Source organism: Ornithodoros turicata, chromosome 3 (genome assembly GCF_037126465.1).
Source record: "Ornithodoros turicata isolate Travis chromosome 3, ASM3712646v1, whole genome shotgun sequence".
Classification (NCBI taxonomy): Eukaryota; Metazoa; Arthropoda; class Arachnida; order Ixodida; family Argasidae; genus Ornithodoros; species Ornithodoros turicata.
Window position 1 is genome coordinate 316642 of NC_088203.1, and position 12717 is coordinate 329358.

Genomic DNA, 12717 nt, shown 5'->3' on the forward strand with positions numbered 1-12717 from the left:
AATGCCATAATGTTGCTTTATTTTCTTTCACAAAATAGCTGCACATATTTAAAAAATAACCAATATAAAAAAACACGCATCGGCAAAACCATAAATAATACAGCTTAATCGTAAACATTTGGCACCATGAATGAGTGAATGTGATTACACTATTTCTTGTAAAGGACAATTGTAGAAAAGAAGTAACAAGTTTAGTAAGGGGTGTTGCTATGAACTAGACCCAAATATTTTGGATGAATATAAAAATTACAAATTATCCAGCCAAATATCTTAAGCAAAACTACTCCACAGTTACTTTGCAAGATGTAACCTTTGCATGACCACAAAGTGTATACTTTGAAATCTAGGACGGCATCGAAAAAGCTATACATGTACACTATGCAATCGACAGAAAAAGTACTCGAAAAAATTCCTAATCGTCATCCAAGACTAAGTGAGATCGTGGTTACATAAATACAGATAAAAACAATGTAGCAGCAAAACAAAGCGAGTGATTGAGCATCATTAAACCATAATGTATTGTCAAGTGAGTGTTCAAGTCTGGAGAAATGAAGCTGATACAGCCTCAGCAATATGAAATATATTCCCAAGCATTAAGTGGCAAGCCCCATAAAATGCTCAGAAAACTTGCTGGCACTATCTGTCATCACTCAAAATAAACTAGGATATATGCAAAAAACCATAACAGCATAAAAATAGTGCTACCTAGGTGGCTTGAACAAATTAAACTGTGTGTTCATTTCAACAAAGTCAATAGAAAGCTTGCCACAAAACACTGGGGAATGTGCTTGAGAACGGTAGGAGTTAGCAAATATTGCTTGCATGTTGCACTTGAGTTACAAAAGTTGCAAAGAAACATCACTATCATAAAGATTTCCATAAGCCCGTCTAAAACTGGGGAAATCTGCTTCATGTTGTTGTTCCGCATAGACGTAAATTGTTTAATCGATCAGTACAATATTGTTAAGCATAGCAAAAGAGATTCACCCATGTTACTTATCAAAAGAGTGTAACATCAATAGAAACAAATAACGCTGGAATGATTGACCAAAAAACAAATATTTTTACGCTAAGTCAGGTACAAAGGAAGTCACCAATATAGTATAGAATGTAAAAAACAGCAAACCATTTAGAGAAATGTCCTGGATTGAAGCTGTCAAGCAGTTGTTCCTGCAATCGGGAAGACCATCGACTCTGACTTGAACAGTCCACTGTCTCCCTTCTCCCCTTTCTTCCCGGGTTTACCCCTCATTCCCGGTTCTCCTTGGTGTCCTGGTAGACCATCCAGACCAGGAGATCCTGTTTCTCCTTTATCACCTTTGCTTCCCAGGTCTCCCTTCTCCCCTGCTGATCCTGGAAGTCCATCATATCCTGGCTTGCCTGGTTCACCTCTAAGTCCAGCTGGCCCAGGAAGCCCCATGGGACCCGGACCACCAGCATCTCCCTTTTGTCCTGGTTCACCTTTCTGCCCATTAGCTCCGCGAGCCCCCTTGATTCCCGGTGGACCCTGTGGTCCCTGAACTCCTGGAAGTCCTGGAGGACCAGGGGGCCCACTAAAGAAGTCTCTGTCATCAGTATTCTCAACCATCGTATGGCGTACGTATTTAGCAACAGCCGGTTCGCCTTTGTTCCCTTTCTCCCCTCTGGGCCCCTGCTTCCCTGGGGGTCCTGTGAGACCTGGAGGGCCCATCAATCCTGCTGGGCCGTAGTCCCCTCGATTTCCTTGCTCCCCTTTTGGGCCCGGAAGGCCAGGCAGTCCAGGAGACCCTTGTGGTCCCATATCACCATCCACTCCGGGCTGACCCTGATCACCAGGAGAACCTTCTGGTCCCATTTCTCCCGTTTCACCCTTTTCTCCTTTGTCTCCCATCAATCCATGATCACCTTTCTGGCCAGCATCTCCTTTATCTCCTTTTATTCCCATCAAACCTACCCTGCCACGTTTTCCTTTCTTACCCTCATCACCTTTCTCCCCTCTCGACCCTTTTGCACCTGGGTCTCCCTTCAAACCCGGGAGTCCAGGTGGACCCGGAGGTCCCTGCACAAATGACGTTGGTAACGTCACCCCATCCGTCAATACCACGGCACCTGGCTCTCCTTTCTGTCCAGGAAGTCCAGGCAGCCCTGGCGTTCCAGGTCTCCCATTGTCTCCTGGCAGGCCATCTCTGCCCATACTCCCCTTCGGTCCAGGAGGACCTACTAGGCCTGAATCACCTGGCAGGCCCACAAACCCATGATCCCCCTTTTCTCCTTTTGGTCCAGGAAGACCCATTTCACCTGGAGGACCTGTTCTGCCATCAAATCCAGGGGGCCCTGGAGGTCCTGGTGACCCAGGTTCACCAGGGGCTCCTTTCATCGCAATCACTTCAGTGTAGCCAAGCGTGCCACCGTGTAGTCGCGTCACTGATCGTTTCATGCCCTTGGTGCTCCTAATGCCATCTCCCTTGTCACCTTTGTCTCCTTTCGGGCCTGCAATGCCAGGAAGACCCATGGGTCCGGGTTCGCCCTTCGGGCCGTCCATTCCTATGGCACCAGGAAACCCTGGCTTGCCTGGAAGACCAGGAGGTCCGGGAGGTCCAAGATCTCCGCCATCCCCCTTCATACCGCGCCGTCCTCTTCGACCAGGAGGCCCCGGCGGGCACAAACAACTCGGCTCTACGTCTCTTTTCGTGCGCTTTAACATATTGGTGGGTCTCACTCGTTGTTCTTCCATGTTGAACATGCGTTCTTCGAGGCTCAATATTTTCCCTTCGAGGACATTCACGCGAAAAAGACATAGGGAGAGCATTCCGAGAGCAACTATGAGCACTACAACGAACGTTACTGCTATCCATGAGGAAACGACGAGGGCGCTAGATTTCTTCGGAACGTCCGGTGACGCTTCGTTGTGCGAACCGTCCTCCTTCATTGTTCAGTGGACGTTGCTAGCTGTTACAAAAAGGTCTGTCCCTCGGGGGACAGTCAGACGCTCACGATGACTGATGAAACATCGCGGATCGGATGAGCTTCGTTGCGAGGTTACGAGTCACTTCGGTGCAATGCACACACTTGTCATTTCACTCATTTTCTGGCTGCACAAAAGGCACAGTGGTGTTCACATTCTGTTCTTGAGACCGAGATGCATTCGTTGCCTTGCATTAACCGGAAGGAGGCTATAAAATTAATCAACTTGCGCGCTCTAGTTCTGTACTTCGCCGCTAGGGTCGTGCTCGTGTGACGGCATGACGCACGCCAACGTTTAAGGAAAAAGGTGACACAGGAGACAGTATCCGTCCATACGATCCATCCATCCAACGTGCTATATCCGAATTTTATAACAACGAGCGGACTACTTCTTGATACCAAAATTTTAAGGTAGTACCTTCTACAGCTGTGAAATTACTCAAGTAACCATGACGAAAACCCGAGACTGGGAAAAAGACGACACAACACCCCAGTCTCGGGTTTTCGTCATGGATCTTAGTCACCAGCTCGCTTGCTTTTTAACCATTTTATCTGTACTCAAGTAAGACATCCCTCGAAGCACTAACGAAATCTGTAGTTACATTTCCGTCCCCCGAAGCCTACTGTCATGGCATTTCCAATGAAATAAACTGCTCAGAGAGGCACAGGCAACATAGGGTGCAAAACTGAAAACTACAAAATGGCTCATTGAAAGTACTGCCATCTGCAGCCGGTTAGGTCCGGAGGTCTTCAGTAGCGAGCGGATTTCCAGGCCTTTTCGTTCGGTGTGGTACAGATTAGAGTCACTAAATGCTGTAGCGAAGCTATATAGTGACAGATGATGCTTTTCGATGTTCTTTCCACGGATCAGGTCGAAGGGGTCCCATTAGTGCATTATCGTTAATGCCTTGTATTTTTCTTTTTCGATTCGTGTTTCTTTTTATATACATAGGCGCCGATAAGTGCCTAAACTTGCTGGTTCATGTTTATTTCGTTGTTTTTGGAACAAAAAACGAGGATACGCTTCGCCGTGCTACATCACAGAATAGAAGTGTCTCCCTTGTAGCGGAAAGTAGATTTTTTTTCGCCTGTATTCCTTGTACCCGGTGCAACACCACGTCTGCCCTTTCAGCTGTGCTTAGTGGTGACCAGGTCTATATAAGCTACTTAGAGTCTAATTGACTTACAATTACATGACTTTAAGAGTAATGAAGTTACAGGAAAAGTTATTTAGAAACGCTCCTCCGTTACAGTTGCTCGATGAATGTTATTTAAATATTTCTCAGTTACTTCCAGTTATCTATTTTCAAGATGGCATGTAAACCTTTGACTAGCTCGTTCGCTGGATTTCTTTCCTTCTTGTGTGTATCACACAGTGTATCGTACGTAATACTTGTTGAAAACAAGCTTCGAAACAACCCACAACATGCTTGGCACCTTACACACAGTACCTAAACACCGTACCCAAAACTTGACACAGAAATTTCATTGAAGAAATAATTTTCCTCAGAGTGCAAGTTTGTAAAAAAATAATTAAATCACAGTTCCAGTTGTACATTTAAGAAAGTAATTGGTTACTGTAATTAGTTACACAAAAAGTAATTACTTACCTTTAAAGGTCCAAAGATAAAACCTTTAAAGGCATTTACAGTTACTCAGTTACCTTTAATGTGAGAAAGGTGCAGGCGAGTTGGTACCTAATAACAACAGTGAAAACCCGGAAGAAAAATAGAGATTGTGTCTCGGACTTGACTGTTGTAAGTTGTACCTTTAAAGAGTTACTTTGCAGCTCTGTTGATAATGCTCCTTCTGTTCCCGACGATATCCCTCAAGAGTACCCGTGTTGGTACCGGCATGCATCGTCAAATCGATCGACGTAGTTTTTGGCATGTGGGACAATTCGTAGTGACAGGCGACAAAATTTCACCCCGGAACACATTGAAATGGTTTTGGACTTCCAGAACAAACCACACGATCAAAGTGGTTTTGTGAACACCAAAAACTCCATAATATTTTGCTACCTATTTCGCTGGCTGGCTCTGTGGAATCTTTGTAGTGCAACCGAAGAATGACATTAGAATTTATAATGGAAGCATACTCAACTGTCACCAAAGTGCACGCGATAGACTGCTATGTTACCGTAAAGCAACCAATGCATCGCTCGTAGTGCCAGTAGTGCAACGTTGATTGTGCCTATTCTGAAAAATTTTTGCCTCTTTGGCCTTTTTTTTGCACCTAAAATGCGTGTCTTTAGTGCCTTGAAATCCACCCTGTAGTCTTCAGTAAACATGGCGTGTCATCTTGGAGAAAGGTTTCATTTATCATTTTTATACGTTTCATTTATCGTCATTTATACGAGAGTCATTTAATTTCGTTGGTGATTCGTCATGATTCTTTGGTTAGAAAAATGTGGTGGTAACAAACTACATCCCTATTTAGAATCGATCCCTAAAAAGCAATGGCACTGGACACTGAAGACTTGCAGGGTCTGCTCTATGATGAAAGGCAGAGAAACGTCCAACATAGACACAACTTTGATAAGTTGAAAGAAGAGCACGTCAAGTAAGTCATTCGTTGAGTCAAGTAGGTCATTCGCTCCATTGAGTCTGCTTTCCAGTCTGCAAGCAGACTACGTCAACTTGCAGAAAGAGCTTCAGAAGACATTACAAGCAATGCAGAATACAAGAACCAATCAAGCAGCTCTGCTTCAAAAAGCTGACAAAATCATTTTAGAAAAGGAAATGGCATTGATACGGTTCCGTCAACAGGTGAGTGATATCACATGGGGATGTATTTTTCTAACTTGTTTAACGATACCGCGAGCCAAAATATAGCCTAAGCAGGAATGGCACATCAAAGAGGAAAGCATTAACTAAAATGTGATTTTCAGGTGTGTACTGGAAAGGAAGTACGCAAGGAGCTTGAAGATGAAATGCGTGCCACGTTTTCTAATCATGTTCATCAGCTACGAACACAACTTGAAAAGCACAGGACTGACCTCCATGAAGCAAACATGAAGGTAACGTCGTTGGAAGCGAAAATTGAGAATATCCAAAGAATTCATCGAAGGGCACAAGATGAGCTCACATTGAAATTCAAGACTCAAGTATGTTCTACCTCCCCTTATTGCGCAGAGCTAATCAAACTTTCATCCCAAGGTACAACAACTTGAGGGAGAGCTCCAAAAACTGTGCAGGGATGACAACAGCAAAATATTAAATGAAATTATTGCATTACAAAGAGATCAAGTGCAGCTACAATCGAGAAATAAAAGCCTCGCAGCCGAGCTCAGTCAAGTCCGAAACGAATGTAATGCTGTCCTTGCAGAGACCCAAGCGGCAACACTTTCCCATAAGGTGAAGCTCACCACCATTGAGGAAGAAAAGCGTCTTCTCGAATTTAAACTCGACAGTGTGCAATCTCAGAAGGAAGCACTGGAACAGACTCTATCAGAGTCCAGAACGCAAGTGAGCAATCTTGTGCAACAAATGTCCAGCATCCAAGAAGAGAAATTAAAGGCGAAAAGTCAACTGGCAGAGGTTGAACGGAAATGCAGAACAGAGATGAGGCTCCTAGCTGCAAAGCAAAATGCTAAGCTTGAATGTGGTCACGAACAGACTTTTATAGAACTTACAAGTGAGTGGTTAAAAGCATGCTTTGAATGTGCACACAGTCACCACTAGCTACAATGCAGATGCAAGACTGGAAGCTACGCTCGCGACAAAGACAGCAGCCGAGCAGAAGAAAATCCTGGCTTCAAAAGAGGAAGAATTTCGAGAGCGTTTCAATGTGGCCAGATCCAAAGACTACAGCATTATCCGTAAGCTGGAATCCGAGAAGATGTTGTTAGAGGAAGAGCTTAAAGCCGAGAGGTCCACAGTCGCATTGGCAGAACAAAGGCTCTTTGAACAGCTGAAGAAAGAGAAAGAAGAAATGAGAGAGAAGACCGAGACATTGCAACAGCACATTCATCTATTGGAGGAACAACGTCTTAAAGACGGAACCACAATTGACGAGCACATTCAACAGAGACAGATGCTCGAGCAAATTATACAACAACTCAGGTTGGAGTTGCAGGTAACAACTTTTCCAGATAATACCAATGGAACCTAGGCTGTCGAAAGCCGTTGATGCAATAGGGCATTTGAGGAGCTCAGCTTTCATATTTGGATGATGATGCGCGGCTCTTTCTTTCAGCGTGCACAAACAGTTACGAAAAAAGACGAGGAAATAAGTGAGAAATGGGAACGAGATAAGCGGAGCTTTGTGAAACAAATCCGAGACTTAGAGTCAGATCTGCATCATTGGCAAGAAGAGTATCACCGGAAAGTGGCAGCACTCAAGCAGGTTGGATACTTTGGAATAGAGGAAACCTTGCAACTGATTGACAATTTCCTGCAGAAGTACAAGAAGGCACAGAAAGCTCTACAAGTGCAGAGAACAAAACTGGAGGCTCTCATGGTTTCTCAGTCTGCAAAAATGAGGTAGGACATTTAGCGCAACATGCTCAATCAGGTCAGGATACAAATATCTCAAAGAATGCAGCTATCTTTAGACTTCTAAGGAAAAAAGTTGAGGATAAAGTAAGAGCATAAAAGTAGAGAATATTATACCCTCGTCACATGGGCAGTTTTCAACGGTCATTGAAACCATTGGCCATCGAGCGTATGCCTAGCGCCTCCAAGTGAAAAATGTGTCAACTTCTCCAAGAGTGTTGAATCCAATGCTCCCTGACAGGTTGACATGTTACATGTTCAATGGTCATTGGTTTCAATGACCGTTGAAGACTGCCCATGTGACAGTGGTATTAGGCATCCAAAAAAGTGGCTGTTAGATGCTTCACTCTCTCACATTAAGGGGTACATTACCACCAGGGCAAATACAAACACTGATGAGAAGCTGAGGCAAGAATTGGACACCCTCAAAAGAAAACACTTAGAATTTCAACGAATTATAGAAGCAGCACCGGATGACCGACTCGTAACGGACCACGCCCTATATAGAAAGGTAGGGCACTTTTTTCAATACTTTCTGACAGGATGGTAATAATGTATGCATCTTAAAAGGTGGCTCTACCAGACATGCAGCGGCATAAACCAGAAACAATGGTTGTGCAAAAGACAGACTTAAATCTTGCACGTAATGTGTGTACTATATTGAGGCAATAAAGAGTGATTCTCTGCTTTACACGAGTATTCATTAAAAAATGATATATTTGTCCATTATAGATGCGATAGCACCCAAGTAAGAGAACCAACAACTCCTGCAAGAAAGCACAAAAGTATTGTGCGTACTTTCCAATGTGTGTATGAACTTTTGAGCTTGTCAACTATCTCGACAACTTGTCTTCGTGCATGTTGTTCGTCCTGCGTATTGTCCACCACAAAATCGGCCATAGCACATTTGTCTGAAAGAGGCAATTGAGCTTCAATTCGACTCTTGGCTTCTTCCTCAGTGTAGCCGTTCCTAGCAATTAATCTGTCAAGCTGTTGCTTGGAACTGCAACTTACAACTATCACCTTATTTATGTAAGGTAACATGCCTTTCGTTTCGTATAACAAGGGTAAGTCGATGACGACAAACTGGTGGGCCCTAAACATGAGATACAAACACTTCCATCCGATGGACCGGTAGATCTCAGGATGTGTAATGCTGTTTAGTCGACGCCGTTTCTCGGGATCAGCAAAAATGATGCGCCCCAAAAGCGATCGATCGATCTGACCATTGTCCAGAATAACCTCATCTCCAAACTCGTGCCGGATCTTTTTCCAAGCCCTCGTACCGGGTTCCACCACTTGACGGGCGACTTGATCTGCGTCAATGACCTCAACGTGAAGACCACGTAGCATCGATGCCACCGTGCTCTTTCCAGTGGCAATCCCGCCGGTCAAACCGACCAGAAACATTACGCTGAGAAATGGTAGTGCAATATGTGCAGTCACGATTAGCGGAAAAGGAATAGCCTGCACACCTTCACATCACATCATCGCCATCTTGCTATGTGTACGCAATCATCATCATCATCATCCTATATATATTCTCGTTCCCAAAGGCTTTTTTAATGAACTTGCGGTGGTGCTTGCTTCCCGTGTTGAATGAGAAAAGGCACCCAACCAAAGTATGATGGAACTGCGTAGGTTACAGTCGCTCACGAGTCTGTTTAGCCGGCCAGGTGTGAGTAACGTTGCTAGAAAGAGCCAGCCAAAAGTATTTCGTGAACTCGAAAATGAGCATTTCCACCAAGTTATGGAGCGTTTACCGGCATACAGACAAACCGTTGTTGCTAAGCCGACTAGAGAAAATGTGGGTGCGATGCTCTCTTCCGAAAATACGTGGCCGTTCAACGAATTCCGCGACGTCTCTCTTCTAACCCAAGGTTCGTTCTGGGACATCGAAAACAATGCGCACACGTATCTGACGCACCAAATCTCTAGGAAGGTGCATTTAGCCAAACGAGACCAATTGAAAGACTGTCTTCTTTGTCTTAGCCTGTGGCCACAAACGCCGGGCACGACGACCACAAATTTCATGCAACTGTGGAATGCATTAGATCGGGAATGTACAAAACGTTCTTTAGGCTGGACACCACAGACGCAACTGCTTTTTGCGGACTGTTTCTTTCATTTGCGTTTGAGCAGGATAACTGCTTACAACCGCACGACGCTTCGTAACCTTGCCAAGTCCCTCCACGAGCTCCCAGTGCACAATGTCGTACAATACTTATTCTTGAGCAACTTACAGCGGTGGATGGTCGCGTCTGCGGATAATATCCTGCAAGATCATCTCCAAACTCTGATAGCACAGATGAGCATGGAGGAAATTGGAATCGTCTGCCAAGGATATTTTAAGTGTAAGAAGCCAATACGTAACAAAGCACTCCTGAAGGCTGTTATAGAAAAGACTATTGGGCAGGTTCCCAACATTTCCAGCACTGCCATGTGTGCCATTGTAAAAGAAGCTCGATACAGCAGCAGTGCAACGCAACATGTGGATTCCTGCAAAGCACTCTTGCATGCGTGCCAGCCGCACATAAAACACTGGGATGTGCCGACAATTGTCCAGCTGTATAATTTGGCATCAAGTCTGCGAATTTTCCAGCCGGACTTTCTTCTAGCAGCCAGGAGCCACATATCATCAAAGTTGGACACAATTCGACTTAAAGAAATCTCAAAATTACTCTATGGGCTAGCAATTTTTGGCTCTGAGGATGAGGGCTTTTACGAGGCAGTGTCCCAAGAACTACAGGAACCAAAACGTGCCCAAGAAATTGAAAGATATCACCATTGTCTCGTCTCTTCTGTCTGGTACCTAGCGCTTCAGGGATTTTATCAAAGCGATTTGATAAGACTCGCACTCGATGAAAGCAAGATAAATATGGACAGCCATCACGGCAGCATCAAATTTGAACTAGCGGGCCTGCATCACTCAGTTTATATTGAATCTCCAACATATAGAGGCCCACTTTTAAGTGGAGACACGTTGAGATGCTGCTTGCAAGCTCCACATAATGAATACATTGGAACGATGCAAGAACGGCTCACAAAAGAAATTTACGACTCTCTCCAGAGGCTGTGCGGACAAGGTGCACGTATTGTTAAGATACTCCCCCATATGCATTGCCCGGACATTGTTTTTGATATTCATGTTGAGAAGAAAAGTATAAGTGAAGCCAAACTCCAGAAGCTAGCATATGGAATTATGAAGCCTGAGAATGAGGCTTGTGCTGTAGTTGTCCAGGGTAAATCTTCTTTCTGCCATGATTCACGACGTTTGAACGGTATTGCACGCGCTAAAGTCAGGCAACTCAGATGTTTAGGATTTTCAGTCATTCAAGTGCCCTATTTTGAGGCCAACCACTTCTCCAGACTGTTGGAAGAAATTCTTGGCTCATCGCTACGACTGCAGTAATCTTATGTCCGTTTCCTCAGTTGCAAGAAAGTAAGAGACAAGCATCATAATCACATTTTATTTTTGCCCCAAGATACTACAGCAGCAAGGATAGTTGAAGAGAAAACGCATGCCCCCAATTAATTGTCAGCATACTCCGCTACCAAATCACTTGGAAAACAGTTGTGTCAACCTCATAAACATGATGCTAATGTGCATGACAAAACAGCAGAAAAATTGTGCTGTCAGTTGACTGAATTCTGTCTATACAAATGAATTAAAAGCATGATGAGTTTAAAGAAAACATCTTTAAGAGGCAAAGCTGTGACAATCACGTTATCAGAGATGGACTGTCAATGGCTGCTTTTCTGTTGTTCTTGGATTTAGCCACCACTTGCTTCTGCAGTGCACGGAGCTTGTTCTGTGGAAGAGCAGCATGTGTTAAACATATCATCTAAAACAAGACCCAAACAGGTTCCATTCTCTGCATGTCCGCTTTATTGCGCGTCACAATTGTCCAGATTGGTTTATGCGTTGAAGAGAAAAAAATGGTTACTTCTGCCTGGAATGCAAAGACCCGCCAAAATGTGCCATTTTCTCTAGTCCTTTTTCTTGTCAGCTCCGTGTCGCAGGTTTATTCTGTCAGTGTAAGTCCACAACTTATTTCTTTATTCATTTATCTAGATATATGCACTCTCGGTTATTCAGTGTTGAACAAAAAAATTAATGCATTCGATGATATGTACGGGGCAATACGCAACAATTTAATTTAAATGTAATGCAATTTAGAAACTGATCACTCAACTATTAGGTGGCTTTATGCTTGTTCCTTAGATTCCTTTTTTGCATATTGCCTAGGATATTTCCAGCAAAGCACAAGTGCACTTAAAAGCGAGCGACCAGCAACACAGGACGGTGGAGCACCTGGTGGATTTATCGTGCATCATGAATACAGTGGGCGTGTAGGTGCTTAAAGTGCAAAAACTAATTTGTATAGTTGACTACCACGGTGTATCTCATCTTTTCCCACGCATCTTGCCATGAGGGCTGGGGCAAGATGAGATGATCCGCATTTTATAATTTCTCGCTCCGTGCTTATTTTAGAACCAGTTAAAAATTGCATATTCAATCGCAAATTTCTGTCTCATCTTGCCCCAGTAAGACTCTTATGACACAACAGCATGTTAAATGATGATGTCACACGCTTGCAGACAAGAGTATTTCACCTGGGACTGCATAAAAACATCATCCCCTGGCTGGTATATGTACAATATTACCTAAATTATTTGCGCAATAACTGAGGCGACAGATGACAAAGCTCTACTCGCATCAGAAGAGCTTCATGTTTTGTAGTCTTAGTTTCAATCCCATGTAGTCGCCATAACAGCCACTAGGAATGAAATGAATCCTTCCCTGGTTAATGCTGTTGGTTCTGGAAACACAACGAGGAGCTTATCTGTGGCCCACGTTCGGCCCCAGGATTACTCTCGAGCAACCTTGCTTTCTGCTCGGCAAAGAGCGTCAAATAAGGACTTGTGGACTTGCAGGAGGTCTCACTCTTTGCGGCCATGCCAAACGTCACAGATCCTCGTCAATTTTGTTATAAAAATTTGAAACCACTAAAACAAAGATTTTAGCTGCCATCATGGCATAGTTGTCCCAAAGTATCTGTTTAAAGTCACGGTGTTAGCCTCTGATCACCCGTGCAGTCGATGCATGGTGCCGCATAAAATTATGAAGATATCGCAACTGTTTTCGTGCCGCGGTAAGGAAGGAGTGTTCATCTACCCATCTCATGATCGTAGATATACTGGATGCATTATGTATCCTAAAGAGGGTGCGAAAAATGCTTCGAGAAGCCACATTTTTTCTGGGTGACATCACCAG

The 12717-nt window shown here is 44.0% G+C and overlaps 5 protein-coding genes across 14 annotated transcripts in view; 2 read left to right on the top strand and 3 right to left on the bottom strand.

Moving 5' to 3' along the window:
• Positions 1 to 2: 2 nt before the first annotated feature.
• LOC135387770 (collagen alpha-1(XIII) chain-like) lies at positions 3 to 3348 on the bottom strand. Its single transcript, XM_064616885.1, has one exon. The coding sequence runs from the start codon at positions 2906 to 2908 to the stop codon at positions 1157 to 1159; it is 1752 nt and encodes a 583-aa protein (XP_064472955.1). The 5' UTR covers positions 2909 to 3348; the 3' UTR covers positions 3 to 1156.
• On the top strand, positions 3199 to 8374 carry LOC135387766 (centrosomal protein of 83 kDa-like). 9 transcript variants are annotated; one of them, XM_064616877.1, is made up of 10 exons: positions 3199 to 3386; positions 5383 to 5505; positions 5561 to 5711; positions 5834 to 6049; positions 6102 to 6579; positions 6638 to 7020; positions 7141 to 7290; positions 7345 to 7427; positions 7818 to 7950; positions 8172 to 8374. In XM_064616877.1, exons 2-10 carry the CDS (start codon positions 5402 to 5404, stop codon positions 8178 to 8180), a joined length of 1707 nt encoding a protein of 568 aa, XP_064472947.1. In that variant the 5' UTR covers positions 3199 to 3386; positions 5383 to 5401; the 3' UTR covers positions 8181 to 8374. The 9 variants fall into 9 exon arrangements, with proteins under 9 accessions (XP_064472947.1, XP_064472940.1, XP_064472942.1 ...); XM_064616870.1 differs by lacking the exon at positions 8172 to 8374 and adding an exon at positions 8010 to 8128; XM_064616872.1 differs by lacking the exon at positions 8172 to 8374 and adding an exon at positions 8010 to 8128 and having other exon boundaries at positions 3199 to 3354.
• LOC135387771 (dephospho-CoA kinase domain-containing protein-like) lies at positions 8137 to 9016 on the bottom strand. The gene has a single exon (XM_064616886.1). It carries the CDS (start codon positions 8847 to 8849, stop codon positions 8166 to 8168), a length of 684 nt encoding a protein of 227 aa, XP_064472956.1. The 5' UTR covers positions 8850 to 9016; the 3' UTR covers positions 8137 to 8165.
• On the top strand, positions 8794 to 12357 carry LOC135387769 (FAST kinase domain-containing protein 5, mitochondrial-like). The gene has a single exon (XM_064616884.1). The coding sequence runs from the start codon at positions 9064 to 9066 to the stop codon at positions 10849 to 10851; it is 1788 nt and encodes a 595-aa protein (XP_064472954.1). The 5' UTR covers positions 8794 to 9063; the 3' UTR covers positions 10852 to 12357.
• Positions 10896 to 12717, bottom strand: part of LOC135387768 (protein FAM76A-like) — a 43165-nt gene continuing 41343 nt past the window's right edge. For both annotated transcript variants that reach the window (XM_064616881.1, XM_064616879.1), the window contains exon 16: positions 10896 to 11251. In XM_064616881.1, the coding sequence (XP_064472951.1) occupies positions 11162 to 11251 (90 nt within the window). In that variant the 3' untranslated portion in view covers positions 10896 to 11161. The remainder of the gene's footprint in view (positions 11252 to 12717) is intronic.